The following is a 17,685-nucleotide window of genomic DNA, read 5'->3' as shown; positions in this document are numbered from 1 at the left end:
TAGCTGGGATTACAGGCATGCACCACCATGCCCAGCTAATTTTTTGTAGTTTTAGTAGAGACGGGGTTTCACCATGTTGACCAGGATGGTCTTGATCTCTTGACCTCGTGATCCACCCCCCTCAGCCTCCCAAAGTGCTGGGATTACAGGCGTGAGCCACCGCGCCCGGCCAAAGGAGGGGTTTTCAAGTGCCCTTTGAATGCCTTAACTTTTGGCTGTTTATCTGCCATCTAATATGGGATTTACAAAAAGAGTGATGATTGTCTAGTTATAAGTCTGACATTATCATTAATAATCTAACATTCAGCATCAGTAGGAGTTAAGCAAGTTTGTTATAAATGTTGGACTGTGTTCTCTTGTCATGATATGACCCTACAGTAGTTCAGAGCTTTGCATAGGCTGTCTCTTCGCTGCCTCTTTTGCTGTGTTCCCATGCGTAGATGGGTTGTGCTACAAGTCCATCCGTAAGACACTTACACATGGCACGGACTTGCTGTAGAAGTCCTGACATAAGTGGCCAGACCATGTGGCCCAAGTCCCCTAATGAGGCAGATCCATGGTAGTGATGACCAGCTGGTGACCCTCTGGGGAGAGAGTAGGCAATGTTGTTGTCCACGGTGGGTTTTCATGGTCAGGATCTCAAAGAAGAGGGTGTTTGGGAAAGGCCAGGAAGCAGCCGTTCTGCTCTGGCTAGGAAGTTCCAGCTAGGATTAGTGGCTCTGCATTCTTTGGAGAGAGATGTGGTTGAATGTCAGCCTCAGACCAGTGGAGACAGCAAAGAAGCTCCAAGGATGGGGCTATACCTCAACAAGAGTAGAAAGGAGAAAGCAAGGGAGAGGCTTGCACCTTTGACTGGGTGGGCTGAGGCAGAGCAGGAAGGCACAGCTGTATGTCTTCTTTCTGTTCATACTACCTAAGAAGAGGCATGGGCTGAGGGATAATAGGAGTACATGTGGCCCCAGCTTGCCCCACTCAGGGCTGCCCATAACCAGTGAAAGGAGAAGACACTCTGCTTTTGGCCTGGGGTGGTTCCCACAGCCCTGGTAGGCAGAGCACACTTACCTGGCAGTACCTCTCTGCCTCCGCACAGCTGGATAGGTGTTACTGTAGCATCATTTTGATCAAGTGGGAAAAATAAGGCACAAAAATGAAATTAATCATTAATGTTTGAGGAATAAGAGCATAGATGATAACACAAAGGTGCCAGTTTTCATCATTTCCACTCACATCTTACCATCAAAGACCTTGAACTTATTTCTTCTGTTTGATTCACGATTGTATACTGCCTGGCATCTCTTCACAGCAGTACCTGAGTGCTCTCTGGAGCAGGAGACGTGGCATGTGCCTCTGTGAGGAGCTTGGCTTCTAGACCCTATGCCCTGCTTCCAGCCTCAAGGAGGGTCAGGTTCCCTTGTAGGAGTTGGCCAGAGGAGTTTTACCTTTCTGGGAATATTACCTGAAACCAGTAGAAAGAGAACTTTACAGCTCAATTAACCAAACTGCATTGTGGATGCCAGACTCAGTCAGCCAAATTTGTCTGAGGCTGTTTAAGGTGACGATCTGGTCTCCTGACCTGCTGGCTGATGGTAGATTGCTGCCTCACACTTATTTATGTGAATTTGGAGGTGACTCAAGCAGATGGGTTTAGAACATAGCAGCTGAGAGCCTCCCCGGATCCCCGAAAGTGGAAGTCTGAGCATACTGCCTGAAGTTCTGCCACCTCAGTCTCATAGGACACAGGGGCCAGCTTTCTCCAGTGAGCTGACAATCATCTTTGTCTTCTAGATTATCCCAAGAAGAAATACCTTGACACCCCTGGCTGGGTTCAGTGGCTCACGCCTGTAAACCCAGCATTTTGGGAGGCCGAGGAGGGTGGATCACCTGCGGTCAGGAGTTCAAGACCAGCCTGGCCAATGTGGTGAAACCATCTCTACTAAAAATACAAAATTTAGCCGGGCTTGGTGGCAGGCACTTGTAATCCCAGCTACTCGGGAGGCTGAGGCAGGAGAATTGCTTGAACCTGGGAGGCGGAGGTTGCAGTGAGCTGAGATCATGCCACTACTCCAGCCTGGGTAACAAGAATGAAACTCCATCTAAAAAAAGAAAAAAGAAATGCCTTGACACCCCTTAAATCTAAATTCTCGTAGTCCCAAAAGTAAGCAGAAATTTAATGTATATTCATGTTGAAAAGTTCCTAAGGGCATCAGAATTTTTTTTCTTGTAGAACAAGTATACTTTGCTGTTTAAGCTGCATTTGAAGATATGTTAGTGCTGATGAATTGGCTTTCCTGTGCACATCTCTGTGACTCAGTTAGAGTAGGCACACAGGTATGTGTTCACATGCTTCCTCACCCAGTCAGCACTGCTAGGCCCATTGTGAGGTGGGACGCCTGCATTAGCAGGCATGAGCCTTAGCATGGGGCCTCCCAAGTGCCCCAGGAAGAAGAGCACATGATGTGTCACGGAACTCAGTGGGGGTGTTATAACAGATGCACACAGGGCCATTGACATTACATTGGTTCACAAGAGATGTGATGTTTTAGGTGGAGCTTAAAGAATGAGGGGAAAATATCCAGGTGGTGGTATGTTAGTCAGTGCTTAACAACTAGCTCTCCAGGGCCAAGAGGTTTGATTTGTAGCATTTGTCACTTTCCCACTATGACTGACTTGAAGCCACCAACAATAAGTAAACTGGCTTAAAAAAATTCCCAGAAGTTGCAGAATTGACTCCTGTGAGAAGGTATGGGAACTTCTGCATCTAGGGGCTAAGAGAGTGGTGTGCTAGCAGAAGTGCTTCCACAGAGAAATGGGAATCATTGATAGCAGCACGCAATAGCTGAGACTACCCTAAATTAAAAAAAGCAGCAGCATCGTTTCTTCCAGTGCAGTGTAGGTGTAAGAGATGTCATGATGACAAAGAGCAGGTAGTGAATCAGTGGAGGAGGAGGTGCAGGGAAAAATGCAGCAGGATTTCTGACATGTTCAGCAAGACTTCTGTGCCTTGTCACATTTCAAGATTTTGTTTGGATGAGAAGTACTGGCATTCCTAGTACACCCTCTTGTTATAGCCATTAACAGGGCTGGCTGTAAAACTGGACTCTGCCAGAAATCCCAAATGCCAAGTTGTCACACTAGTTTCTAAAACTGTACTAATCCAGGATTTTTTTTTCTTCATACTACCTTTAAACTTTATGATTTAGGCAGCAGAATATTTTTAAACTCCAGTCTACTACAGAAATTTTTCTCAATAGGAAGAAAAATGAAGCACCTGAAAGACATAATTCTTGTGAGAGTGTTAGACTTTTCGTTGGGGTTGATTTGCATGCATGTTACCTTTTTGTTTTGTTGCCCAGGCTGGAGTGTAGTGGTACCGTCATGGCTCACTGCAGCCTTCAATTCCTGGGCTCAGGTGATCCTCCCACCTTAGCCTCCTCGGTTGCTGGGATTATAGGCATGAGCCACCCAGCCTGGCCCTATTCTCTTTTCTATGTACTCTCTGCCATATGCTAGATGATAAAGATGAAAGGATGGGTTAAGACTTGAATCAAATGTGTCAGACTCATCAGTAATGAGCAAAGAAGTTTTCGGAGACCCTATGGGCACCATGCTGGCAGCGGGGGAAGTGATGTCTCTTAGACTGTGCAGCTCCATAGCCTACAATAGGCCTGACATCTGCCCTTTGTGTGGGTACCATCAGCTGTAGGGGCAAAAAACCCATGTGTGGGGATGAGTGCAAAGGGACAGTACAGGGCAGGACAGCACTGCTGCAGTCCATGAAAGCTTCATGATTCTGTCCAGAATGTTGGAGTGCTTCACAAACTGTCAAGCAGTGTTGAGGCCCCACCCATGTCTGGCAGACGCGTAGTGCGCTAGATAAGGTAAAAGGTGGCTTGGAGTGCGTCACTGGCGGTCCTTCCTCATGCTGCCCGCTGGGATGCATGAGAAGGGCCCTGCAGCAATTTCCACTCTGAAGTCCTAAGAAGGTGCTTCCATAGCAAGGACATTATAGAGAAGCAGGAGAAGAAAATGGGGTGTCAAGGCACAGGTGCCCCAGTCACCTCTCCTTACACTCCACTGTTACAGAGGTCAGGTGATTTCGAGAACCACCTCACGGCATTAGCTCATTTTAGCCAAAAAGTACATGGTCACTGTGCTTTGCGTGCAGTAGGATTATAGAAGGGCACAACACATCAGAAGGAGGCTCGCTCTCCCTATGGCTCAGTACGTATATTGACCTGTTGGGAACAAAAGAAACAAACACAAATCAGAAGCTCACAGGTGAACACATGGGAGAAGCACCGCCCCAGATTGGGGTCCAGAACCGAGGTGGGACTAGGCAACCTCTGTCCCGCCCAAACAGCCAGAACCTTCCTGTCAGGAAGAGGTGCCTGAAGGGATGCATTTAGAAATAACTGAGGCCTGAAAAGTCTGAAATAGTTTGAGCCTCAAACCCAATCCAGGGCTATTCCAGGTCAGCTTCAGAGCAGAGTTTAATTTTTGAACTGATTCAGCCCACTTCTTGGGGCCAAGGACAGCCACCCTTCCTCAGCCTGGCGCATGCACACACGTGTATCTTCTGAGGGAAGATGCATTGCATTTACTCTCTGGCGTGTGTGAGCGAGAACATAGTTTGTAAACTTGAAGTCATAGAAATGTAAAGCTAGAAGGTGGAGGGATGTTGGACGGAGGGTGAAAGGTTACTGTAGTGCAGAAGTAGTCTGTTCTGGAGGTTGTCTACACAGCATGCTGACTGCAGTTAATAATTATACATCCTTTACTTCACATTTACTAAGAGAGTAGATCTTGAATGTTCTCACCACAGAAACAAGAACATTATGACTTGAAGTGATAGACAACAAACTGGGCTGTAGCCGTGGTTCCGTAACACGTACAAACACAGAACACCACGCGCTGCCAATATAGACAGGTTTCGTTTATCAATTACACCTCAGTAAAGAAAAAGAAAACAGCCCATAAAGCTAGCAGGGGCTTTGCAGATGACGTAGTCAACCTCCCTCATCACTGGGGTGACCAGCTGTGCCATCAAGGCCTAGGGGCTGTCCAGGCAACCTGACGGGTGTGGTGCAGGCCCCGCCCCCTGCTGGTGATGTGGGTCCTGTTGCCCTCGTGGCGCTTTGGATTCATCTGGGCAGCAGCGCCGCATCTGCAGACCTGCCCTTCTCCAGTTGTGTCTTGATGCAGTACTGGAGTGCTGAGCTCTTGGTGCTGACAGAGACCTGGCCTCACCCAGTAACAGCCTAGCTCTGTCCTGCCGTGGAGCCCTTCCCAGGGTAGTGGATGCAGGCCCTTGACATCTTCCGATGCATGACCTGGAGAGCTCCTTTTATGTTACCATGTTTTGAAGCATTCATCCTAGCTTGACCGTTCAGCTACTCTGTGAACAAACATTGGCCATCTTCTGAATGAGATGCTGTTGTGTTTTCCTTTCAGCAAGTGAACAACGGCCTCACCCTCAGCGACCTTCCTCTGCACATGCTGAACAACATCCTATACCGCTTCTCAGATGGATGGGACATCATCACCTTAGGCCAGGTGACCCCCACGTTGTATATGCTCAGTGAAGACAGACAGCTATGGAAGAAGCTTTGTCAGTACCATTTTGCTGAAAAGCAGGTGAGTGGGGTGCAGCAGTGTCCCCTCAGGCTGAGAGTTTAGTAGAGTCTGCCTGGGGGCCATACCCTATAAACTCACGTGGAGGGAAAGAATGGCTGGATATTTTCCATTTCTAAGGAGCCAGGAACAATCAGAATTTATTGAGATTGCTATGGTTTCTCTCCTATAGAATGTAAGGTTTATTTTTCATATTGGGAAAAAAACCATGATTCTAAAAATAACCCAAAACTGAACAGCAAAGCAAAAGCCGAGTTCTTTTCTCTCCTCTGTTGACAACGAGGTACATGGAGCCCCTGGCTTACTGCCTTTTCTCCTGGTTTCATGAATCAGCTTCCACTTCTGCTTTTGACCAAGCTGCACATCCTTGAAAAGTCAGGCCCCTCTGTGCACCTCAGTGTTCGCAGCACATGGTACATGCTGCTCCTGAGTGTCCACAGCTCACCTCCCTCCCTGCCTTGCCTGCTGCCCTTGGGAGTGCATGTGGGGAAGCACAAGGCGTGTTCTGCTGTCACTCCTTGAGGCCTTTCCAGGGTGGTTTACTCATTCCTCACCTCATCCACAGTGAGGCCCTGTGGCCCCGTTCCTGGGCCTCTGCCCAAACTGGGGGTTCCCCTCAGCACTCCACAGATGTACAAGGCACCTGCTCTGCACTGGGCTGGGCACAGCCAGGTAAGGCAGGTGGCTAGAAGGAGGCGCGTTGCACTCCTCACGGGGCGGGGTTTGAACTGTGGTCAGCACCGTGAAGACCTAGAATGGCACTGGGTACCTTTTATGAGGAGCATGGTCTACCCTTGGAATACAGGGCAGTCAACAGGGCCTAGGCAGAGAGCAGGACCTTAGCATTACGAGGATGCTGTTTGAGGGGTGGATGGTGAGGAAGCACAGCAAAGGCCGAACCACATGAAGGATCCTTGTCTGTATCCCGCGAGCTCAGGAGAGCCAGCAAAGCACATGGAATTGCAGCTTTCAGAATAGCCTCTGTTCTTGTTTGAGGACTAGGCTGGAGTGGACACAGGAAGGTCCATTACGATCCTGCCTTGGGAAAAAAGAGTTACGGGCAGGGAAGTGCAAAAGGGCAATAGGGAAGATGACCCCAATGGGCTGGGGGCTCCCACAGGAGGGGGCTGGCCTGAATAAGGGCCTCATGGAGAATGTCCAAGAAGTATGTGGAGCTAGGGCCTGGACAGATGCATCTGGAGAGAATAGGAGGCAATGGGTCAGCCTGGGCAGGGCCTGAGGGCACCATCCCCAATGTGGAGTAATAGAATGAGGGGGCCCAGAACCAGGGGGAGCTGGATCCTCAAGGCCATGGACAGAGAGATTAATAGGAGGACAAAGAAAAGCCTGTGAGATTTAGCCGAGCAGAGGTTATGGGTACCTTGGGGAAAACTGTCTCAGGTGGACTTGTTCCAGAGAAGCAGAAGAATTCCAGTGTTAATTTGAGTAGGAGATAGTAGATTGAATTTTAAGTCAGCATTGGGCATGTGGGGGAGGGCGTGGATAGAATATTGTAGGGAGGATTTAGATCCTAGGAAAAGAGGTAAATGAAGGTCATCTGGGATGATCCCTCTGCCTCCCAGTTTGCCCTGGGACACTCCCTATAACACGCAGGCCTGAGCTGTTCCCAAAAGGCATTAATGAGAGTGCCTGGCAGGTGTTGATACATCTGGACCCTAAACATACTTAAGTATGTCTTTTGGCCATTTCTGTGGTCATTGCCATTCTTAAAAGAATTGCTTTAAGTAGGTTAAATGTCTGCTCTGCACTAATATCCTAGAATAGTGAAGTTAGAATTAGTAATTAGCACTTGCAAGTACTCTCATTTGTACACATTTTCTTAACTAAATCATAAAAATGCAGCGTCAAAAAATAATAATCTGTTCTTCAGGCCTCAGTAACCAACATTAAGACCCTGAAAATAAAGCATATTAGAAATAACTTTTATGAGAAAGCATAGATAAGGAAGCATACTCAAAGTAAAAACTAGACACCTGAGAAAACTGGACTGGTTCAAAATAGTATGGAAGGAAAAGTCAGCTAAATGCTCTTTACTGGAGCATCTGGTGGGATGTTGCATTTGAGTTCAAAAAAATCACAGACGGTTATTTAAGAGAAAAACTATGGGAGGGGATTCTCCCTGTGAACACTGGTATAGCGCAAAATTGGTAGGAAGTAGAAATGAGATAACGAATGGTTGATTTTAGTCTCTAGAAACTAACATTTTAACAGTGCCTGCCTGGAGAACACAGAAATTGATAGGGGTAAATATAACCAGGCTGGTAACTACTACTTTTTATTTTTTAAGTAGTCTTCTTTTCAAATTTTGTTAGAAACAAGATTTCCTCATTGACTCCATGATAATTTCCAAAGCCCCCAAAAGCCATGACTGAAGTATGTTATACAAGTGATTATTTTTAGCTCTGAAAAGTAAAACATGCTCCTTGCAGCAACAGCCCTAAAGACTAGTACGGTGTTGTACAAACAAGTTAAAGGCCCCCACCCCAAGGCAGCCCTGTTACTCCTTAAGCCCATGCATTTTGTTTTGTTTCAGGCTTTTATACGCAGTCAGACATACACATTAATTTATCTAGCTGTGCACTGGTCATTTTCAAAACTATAATTGAAAGTCACTCTGTAATATTGATGTTTTTGGTAACACCTTTATTAAGATAGCACCCACTTTATGCAATCATAACTACAGTTGATAGTAGGACATTGGCATCTGTATTAGTCCATTCTCATGCTGCTAATAAAGGCATACCTGAGACTGGGTAATTTATTAAGAAAAAGGCCACGCAATCATTGTGGAAGGCAAAGAAGGAGAAAGTCACATCTTACATGGCAGCAGGCGAGAGAGCATGTGCAGGAACTCCCCTTTATAAAACAATCAGATCTTGTGTAACTTACTGTCACAAGAACAGCATGGGAAAGACCTGCCCCCGTGATTCAGTTACTTCCCACCAGGTACCTCCCATGACACATGGGAATTATGGGAACTACAATTTGAGATTTGGGTGTGGACACAGCCAAAACATTAGCATCACCTCAGTTAAAAACAAAAAACCACCTGTGCCCTTCAGCTGCCATTTCCAGCCCTAAGCAACCCTCAATCAACTTTCTGTCTCTGTATTTCCCTGTTCTGGACATGTAATATAAGTAGAATCTGTGGTATCTGTTACCTTGTAACTGGCTTCTTTCCCTTTGCATGATGTCCTTAACGGCTCCATGTTGTAGAATAAATCAGAGCATCATTCCTTTTTAAGGCTGAATAATATCCCACTCTATGTATATCCACTTTTTGTTTATCCATTCATCAGTTGATTGACATTTAGTTTGTTTGATAAAAGTTGGTGGCCTTTACAAATAATGCTGCCATGAACATATTCGAGTTTGTGTGTAGTTGCATGTTTTCATTTCTCTTGGTTAGAAACCTAGGAGTAGAATGGCTGAGTCATATGGTGGATTCTGTTTAACTTTTTGAGGAATTGCCAGACTGTTTTGCAAAGTGGCTGCACTAGAGCATCTTTTCATGAGGTTATGTCCATTTATGTGACTTCTTTGGATAAATGCCTTTGCAAGTCCTTTGCCCATTTTTTGGGTTATCTGTCTTTTTATTATTGAGTTGTTAAGTATTCTTTATATATTCTAGATATAAGTCCCTTATCAAATATGTGTGTAACTTATTTTAATAATATATTATGGACATCATTCCAAATTGGAATATTTAATTCTGTTTAACAGCTGCTTGGTATTCTAATATACAGGCATAACACAATTTATTTGGTTTGTCACTTACTGATTTAATCCAAGTGAGTTTAATTTCAAATAATTGTTTTATGTACTATACTGCCTTTGAAAAATAATTTTGGATAGAATTGGAGGCCATTATTTTAAGTAAAATAACTTAGGAATGGAAAACCAAATACCATATGTTCCCACTTATAAGTGGGAGCTAAGCACAAAGGCACTCAGAGCAGTATAATACGCATTGGAGACTCGGAAGCGGGAGGGGTAGGAGGAGGGTGAGGGATGAAACACTACATACTGGGTACAATGCATACTTCTCTAGTGATGCAAGCACTAAAATCCCAGACTTTAGCACTGTACAATTCATTGGTGTAACCAAAACCCACTTGTTCCTGTAAGGCTACTGAAGTTTAAAAAAAATTTTTTTTAATAAAATGAAAAAGTTTTACACCTAATTTTATGCTTTGAAAGTCATCTTATGCTGATTCTGAATGGAGTTTTGTTTGTTTAGTTTTGTAGACATTTGATCCTTTCAGAAAAAGGACATATTGAGTGGAAGTTGATGTACTTTGCACTTCAGAAACATTACCCAGCAAAGGAGCAGTATGGAGACACGCTGCATTTCTGTCGGCACTGCAGCATTCTCTTTTGGAAGGTACCAATTTAAATACATGCTTGGAATTTCAGGATTAAAATTTGGTAAAACAGACTGATCGCCTGTATTTTAAGAGTAAAAAATGGAAAATATTGTTTGTTATAAGTAAGTTAAGAAGGTATATTTTACCAAATGTTGGGGTAGGGAAACAGATGTTCATTCAGCTTGTGGCTTAAATCAGAAATGCTGAAAACCAGAACGCTTCACCTTTTTGCAGAAGTTAGTGTGTAGGAGGGCATCGCAGGCGGGTTGTGGCTGCTGGCTTTTCCTGGCAGCAGCTCCAGGGTCCCTGCTGACCCCCAGCCTGAGGTCAAATGCTGGAGTGTGACCCCTCTGCACATCTGAGGACAAGTGCACCTTCCTCATTTCCCCAGACTTAGCCCTCGGCCCTTCATGTCCCCATCATCTCTGCAAGGCCAGGACCAGCTTAGGCGTCATTTCTCAAAGCCACATTCTTAGAGAAAAAGGGTCCATAGAGAAGTCCCAGATTTTAAAATCTGCATTTTTCTCATTTATATGATCAGAACTTAACAAGACTATTGTTACTTACCTCATCCCTTCATCCAGTTTCTTCCTGTTCTCACCATCCAGACTGTGTATCTGAAAAGAATGTTTTCCACAGTCAGAGGTAAATGTCTATATATGCTTCTTTCTTTTTTTATTTCCTTTTTTGTTTTTTGAGATAGGGTCTCACTCTGTCACCCAGGTTGGAGTGCAGTTTTGTCATCATAACTGCAGCCTCAACCTCCTGCCTCTTGAGTAGCTGGGACTACAGGCAGGTGCTACCATGCTCGGCTAATTCAATCCTTTTTTTTTTTTTTTTTCTTTTTTTGAAACAGGGTCTTGTTCTGTCACCCAGGCAGTTACGGCTGCAGTGGCACAGTTATGGCTTACTGCAGCCTCGACTTCTGGGCTCAAGTGATCCTCCCACTTCAGCCTCTTGAGTAGCTGGCATAGCAGAGGAGAGCTACCAAGCTCAGCTGATTTTTTTTTGAGTGGGGGGTGAGGGTAGAGATGAGGTTTTGCCATGTTATCCATGGCTGGTCTCAAACTCCCAAACTTAAGCAATCTGTCTGCCTCAGCTTCCCACACTGCTGGGATTACAGGCATGAGCCATGGCACTTGGCCATTATCCACTTTTTCTTAACACATTAATATTGTTTCACCCTGGAGTGTGTTTCCATGGTTTGCTTCACATTTGAACATGTTTGATGTTGTGAGATTTCACTGTGGGAGAAAAAAATGTTGAAACTGGGCAGAAGCTGGTCCTGGAGTGACCCTGCTGAGCTGCTGTCTGCTCTGCAGAGGGAGCCCCCACTGACGGTCCCTGGTCTAGATGAGACCCTGCCTCTTGGAGGAGTGGGCTGTCTCTGCTCTTGCCTTCGCTAGGTCTAGGGAGACAGAGCTTTTGCCTGATAGACACCATAACCTATTATGATTACTTCTTTTGCCTTACATTTATCTAAATTTGTTATCAGATGGGACCTAAAGCAAGCTCTAGATTGTTGGAAAGAGCTAACTGCATTTCATTTTTTCATTTCCAATTACATACTGTGGCTTTAAAAATTAATCCATGGTTGAGCAGAGAATGCAAAGGTGTTTTTCTTGCATTATTTTAATAGTTTTATTTGGTATATCAAAGGTAAACAGCATCATGAATAGTTACTGTTACATGAATAACTATGAGATTTTATTTCTGATTTATATTTTGGTATGACTGCTTTTCTAAAATTAAAAGGATTCAAGTTATATTATGTGTTTTTGCAGTAGTACAACTGTTTTATAGAATATTATCTCTCAAGAGTAGGAACATCTTGATTCCAGTTTATTCTCAACTTGGTGAAGTCAACAAATCAGTTCATCAGTAAGATTACAGATAAACAAGAGAGAGCCCTCATTCTATTCTTTTCTCCCCAGTTACAGGGCACAAAAAGCACAATATGGAGGTGAGTTGTCTGCAGTAGAAGCCACAGGCAGATGCTTGTGGACAGAAGGACAGGGGCCAAGTGAGTGAAGTCCAGGTTCTCACCCAGCTTTGACACCTGACCCTGGAGGGAACAGGGCCCCCCTTCTGTGTAGTTCTTTGTAGAACTGACACGTGTTCTACTCTGGAAATATTAAAACACTGAAAACACGTGGCTGTGTCTTCAATCACAGAGTAAGAGTGGGCATAATACTGTAATTTCTAATTTGAGTTAGTGCTTCTCCTAAGAGTTACTTTTCTTTCTTCTCCTGAGCAGATTGTTTTGTACTATAGAACTATTAAAAGCAGTGATACTTTTATAGGGGAAAATATAATTCATAGAAGGGATAGAAGGCTTTCAGTTTTGTATGTGATAGTATTCTTCTTAGAACAATATGTATGAATATTGGAGCACTCCCTGTCTGTTGAGCAACTAACGAAGAAATACACACTCCACACTCCTTCGCTTCTACATTGTTGGGCAGAACAGATCAAGTCTCCCTTATCTGAAATGCTTTGGACTGGAAGTGTTTCAGATTTCAGATTTTTTTCATCTGTGTTTCATATACACAGAGCCTGAAGATAATTTCATACAATATTTTAGTAATTTTATAATGAAACAAAGTTTGTTTTAGGTATTTAACGTGTGTAATTTTCCACTGCAGCATCATAGTGCTCAAAAGTTTTGGATTTGGGAGCATCTAGTTTCCTGAAATATATAAGTTCTGATTTTTTTTATAAATTGAGAGATGATGTTTAGCCTACCAAAAGAATTTGCTTTGCCATTCTTGTATTTAATGAACCTTCTTAACGTATTTGAGCATATCATGGAAATTGAGAACAAGTCTCTCCTAGCAAAGACAGCTGCCCATTTTAGTTCTGGGAGGTTCATGTCTCATCCCTGGAGGCTGTGATGTCCACTTCACTGCAGCTACAGTGAGTGGTCCCATCACAGCTTCTCCCACTGAATATCATTCTAGAAGGCAGTAGTCACAGTCCACGTTTTTAGTTCTGAATCCGTGCATGGAAGTATTTACAAAGAGCCATTCCTCCTAATTTAACCCCTGAAAATGTCAGGTACTTCTTGCCCTGTCTCCCACTGGCTATCCAGTTGTGAGTTGCCTGGTGAGCCAAACCCAGATTGGAGTCGGGCAGACCTGGACCTGCCTCAGGGTCTCCTGCACTCACCGCCCCTCCTAGGGTCTTGGTTTGACACCATGGCCCACCACACAGAGGAGCTGTGAAGGCTCAACGTTCCTGTACCTGGCAACTTGACACATAGCTGGTGCTCAGAAAATAGCACTTAGGCTTAGGGTTACTGCTTTTTGTTTTTTTGTGTTGTTTGTGTAGCATCCAGTAGTTTGTGTTGACTGAGAAACCAAAGTAATATCAAAGCTATTAAAACGAGGCTGGGTGTTGGTGACCCTAAATCCTTACCTGGTCCTGGGACTTGGTCATGAGCTGACACCATGGTGCATCTGTTTCAGGTCCGCATTTTGTCATTTTGTCACTTCCCACGGTACATAAGCTTGGAGCTCTCCAGTCAGCAGTGCTGTGGAGCCACTTCATCTGCTCCCAAGCTGGTTTCCCATCTGTTCTGGCTCTACTATATTGGAGCTATTTTTTAACTTGTCTACCTGCTTTAGTTAGCCCTCCACACAGTCTGTAAGTAACTGGGCTGAGTTAAGCTCTACAGCCAAAGACTGACTTCGATAGCCCTGGGAGGGTCCGCTGGTGCACCCTGCACTCAGGGTCCCTGAGGGGGTGGCGTTTTCTCCCAGCTGTACTAAGCCTCAGTTAAAAACTGTGGACTTGTAGGCCGAGTCAGGGAAGCCAGGATGAGAGTTTGGCATTTTTATGTCCTGTTTCTTTCTTGGTGTATCAGTTGCCAGAATAGAGGACTGGACACCTGGCGTTCACCCCACAGGCCTGTATGGACATCAGGAGCAAAGTCGGAGCCAGAATGTAAGATGCAGCCTTCACGGTCTGGTGGTCCTGGTCTTGCGAGGAAGCTGCTTTGCTGGTAGCAGCCTGAACCAGCAGGGAAAACAGCACAGGGGGCAGCAGCTGAGGCTTGGGTCTGTATCGGAAAGTGGCCTCCACTGGCCTGGAGAAACAAGTGTCAGAGGTGGAGGCTGGCTTAAGGGCATGTGTGAAATTGAGTTAATGTGCATTATTTAGCACAGAGCAGACCCTCTGGACATTAAAGAACAAACAAAGAACTTTTCCCCCCAAAAAATGAACTACGAAGTTTTAATATAAACTGCACATGGAAATATCAGCGTTTCTTTTAGAGTGGGTAATTTTGAAGATTATTTACCACTGCAGCCTTATTAGTTGCCAATTTGAGAGACTTAAAGGTACAGATATATTTAAGACTGTGTCTTCAAGTAGTTTGGGAATTTCAGTTATCCGATGATACCTTGTTTGCTTACTTTTAATAACCTCGTACTGTCCAAATTCAGTTACCTGATGTTTTTAGTTATTTGTAAATAATATGAATCAAACCTGAATGCCTAAATACAGTCTGGCTCTTTCTAATCTTAATGTTTCCTTTTTTCCCTCCCTTCACTGCATTCCTTCCTGATTCTTTCTTCATGATCTCAAAGGACTACCATCTTGCTTTACTATTCAAGGTACTTCCTTGTCTTGCCACACATCATATGTTCAGGATGAAAACCTTGTATTATGTTGCATTTCATGCACGTCATCCTGGCCACTGCTCGGCTTGATTCCAGCTCTCGTTGACCTGAGCTTTCTCAGGACCCTGAGCAGGGCTGAGTGGCCACTTTGATCACCTCATCAAGAACCAGCGTGTTCATGAAATACTTCAGCAGACTAATGCCTTCATGCTTAGGAAGGGTGCTAGACAAGTCCATAAACACTTCATTCAGATGAAACTCACCACACAGCACCTGGGGTGGCAGCACTGCCAGGGCGTGCCATGGAGAGACCCAGCATTGACCACATAGCCTCTGGTCCCATTTATCTGTGTTCCTCCTAAGATTCTGTGAGTCTTTATCCGCAAAATTAATTCTTCTTTCATCACTTCTCATATTAAATATAATTTTGGATCTTTAGGTATGTGAGCATGGCCAGCTCCCTTGGAGCAAGCAGGAGCTTCAGGGGCTGAGGCCACATGTCCCTACTGTCCTCCTGTTCTAGGCAGGGAGTGCAAGCTGATTCAGGGATGAATGGTGGGTGGAGGGAACCCTGTGTAACAAAGTAAACCAGGAACAGGACAACAGGACAAGGGAATGGCTGGGACCAGAGGACAGAAAGTCCCCAGTGGTTTCTTTTATGGCCTCGTAGATTCTGGGGCAGTGCAGGGTGGTATTGGCAGCTGGCTCCTCTGACTCAGTACCAGATTCGGCATTGGAGGGGCTGACCTGGGGCCACCATCTCCTGTCCTACCTGAGCAGGAGTTCATGGGAAACCTCTACGTAGAATCGGCTGTGGCTGCCCTTGTGTTGATCATTCCCATCCAATTTATCTCCCATGTACCTCTGAGGTTGGACCCTGGGTCCACTAACAAGCAGCTTATGATCCCTCAACCACCATCACTGGAGTGTGGCTGGTGGTGAGGCCCTCTCCTAACCATCTCCCTCCTCCCCACAGGACTCGGGACACCCCTGCACGGCAGCTGATCCTGACAGCTGCTTCACACCTGTGTCTCCGCAGCACTTCATCGACCTCTTCAAGTTTTAAGGGCTGCCCCTGCCATCCCTATTGGAGACTGTGCATCATGCTGTCTGTGCGGGGCTCATAGTGAGTGTTCTGTGGGGTGGGTGGAGGCCCCTGGGAAGCCCCTGCTTCCAGAAAGACTGGGAAGAACTCCCCCTTTGCCACAAGGGGGGAGTGCATGGTTGCATTTTCATCACTGAAGGAGGTCAGGAGCCAAACAATCATTTCTACTTCTTTAAAAACTCTTCTTCTGAGCATATTAAAATATGCAATTTTGGATATGATATATATAGTTCAAAAATATTTCAGATGGTCAGCTCCACATTCCGTGTTGATCTGACACTAATGGCCAATAATGATGCTTCTTAATTGTCAAATTATAGTTTCCCAATTTTATACTAATTGTGGGTGGGTGACAAAACAATTGATCCTTGTAAATACATTGTACAGAATATTTATTTTTTCTCAAAATGCATTTTAACTACTACATTGGCTGTGCCCAAATGAGTCCTCTTTGAATACAAAGTGAACCTAGGGCAGTGGTAGTCATTCTTGTCTTAAGACTCTAGATCGGGGTATGAATTGTGCACATGCAGCCCAACAATGGGCAGTGGCCTCTGTACTCCTAGGTGTCCAGCGCAGGCTTTGGCAGAATACCCCTGCTGGGGGTGGGGGCTTGTCTGTGCATAATCCTGGACTGTGATGGGAACAGCCCATCACAGTCTAAACTTCACTTGTGTTGAAACTACTTTTATAAACAAAGTAATAAATCATTATTGATTCAAACTTCATCAGTTTTGCATCCTACTGAGAAATGTTGTTAGTGATTTTGATATTTAAGTCCTTAAAAGATTGTTTTGTTTTTAAAATAATGCATGTCTGTTTGAGAAAATTAGAAGATCAATCCCACCACCCAAAGATTATTGTGCATGCTGAAAAGAATGTGAAAAATCCCCTCAGCAGGCATAGGGTAGAAATGTGTTGTTGTATATTTCCATTTTTGAATAGGGTCAAGGAACCCAAGCAAACCATTTCTACTTTTTTTCCCCTAAGCATAATAAAATTATAATTTTATAGCTTTATAAATAGGAATAAAAAAAGATTCTGGATTTTTCAGCCCCACTTCTGTGAACTGACACAAATGGCCAAGAATGAACTTGTCAAATTATAGTTTCCCCTGAGGCGATGCAAATACCTGGGCCTCCATGAATATATGTTAGAGTAAGAGTTTTGCATAAAACCATAAATGTTTTGTATACCACTGTTACTTCACAACCCACCACTCCCCCCGCTGCCATTTTTAGAAACATAGACCCATATCCTAAATGTTATTTGGAAACTTGGTTTTTATTAGCTCCACAGAATCACCCAGGTCGAACAGTCTTTATCATCATAGCATACTGGGGTTCCTGAATGTTTCATTGTTAGCATCAATAACTGTGATAAGTATCTTCATATATTGTGGCCATCTCCTTACAATAAACCAGTAGTACAGCCAACATCATGAGTCAAACATACGTTAAGGCTTTTATATTTCTAGATTATGAAAAAAAATTTTTTTGGAGTTTTTTTGTTTTTCAGATAGGGTCTTGGTCTGTCACCCAGGCTGGAGTGCAGTGGTATGATCTCGGCTCACTGCAACCTCTGTCTCCCTGGCTCAAGTGATCCTCCCACCTCAGCCTCTCAAATAGTCAGGACCACAGGCATGTACTGCCATGCTAAGCCTTTTTTTTTTTTTTTTTGGATTTTTAGTAGAGATGGGGTTTCACCATGTTGCCCAGGCTGGTCTCAAACTCCTGAGCTCAAACAATCCACCTGCCTCAGCTTCCCAGAGTGCTGGGATTACAGGCATGAGGCACTGCGTCCAGCTGAAAAAAAGAAATTGTTTTATTCTAGGAAAGGGAGTGAGTATGTTGAGTTTTCATTATCCCTGAAGCACAGGTATTTCTTTCTCTGTTGGTGCTGTTTTAATAAGTGAAGAATTTGATGTGTCGTTCATTGT

General features: G+C 44.4%; 1 protein-coding gene across 6 annotated transcripts in view; it reads left to right on the top strand.

Annotated features, from left to right (window-relative positions):
• Nucleotides 1–17,009, top strand: part of FBXO25 (F-box protein 25) — a 70,638-nt gene extending 53,629 nt beyond the window's left edge. For 3 of the 6 annotated variants that reach the window (XM_017501146.2, XM_017501145.2, XM_017501147.2), the window contains exons 8-11: nt 5,452–5,634; nt 9,893–10,036; nt 14,609–14,635; nt 15,618–17,009. In XM_017501146.2, the coding sequence (XP_017356635.1) occupies nt 5,452–5,634; nt 9,893–10,036; nt 14,609–14,635; nt 15,618–15,707 (444 nt within the window). In that variant the 3' untranslated portion in view covers nt 15,708–17,009. Of the gene's footprint in view, nt 1–5,451; nt 5,635–9,892; nt 10,037–10,603; nt 10,733–14,608; nt 14,636–15,617 lie in introns of those variants that run through there. The other 3 variants (XM_017501149.2, XM_017501148.2, XM_037728727.1) reach the window with 2 other exon arrangements.
• The last annotated feature ends 676 nt before the right edge of the window (nt 17,010–17,685 follow it).

This window comes from Cebus imitator, unplaced genomic scaffold (genome assembly GCF_001604975.1).
Source record: "Cebus imitator isolate Cc_AM_T3 unplaced genomic scaffold, Cebus_imitator-1.0 Scaffold279, whole genome shotgun sequence".
NCBI lineage: Eukaryota > Metazoa > Chordata > Mammalia > Primates > Cebidae > Cebus > Cebus imitator.
This window is presented reverse-complemented; position numbering and strand designations above follow the sequence as displayed.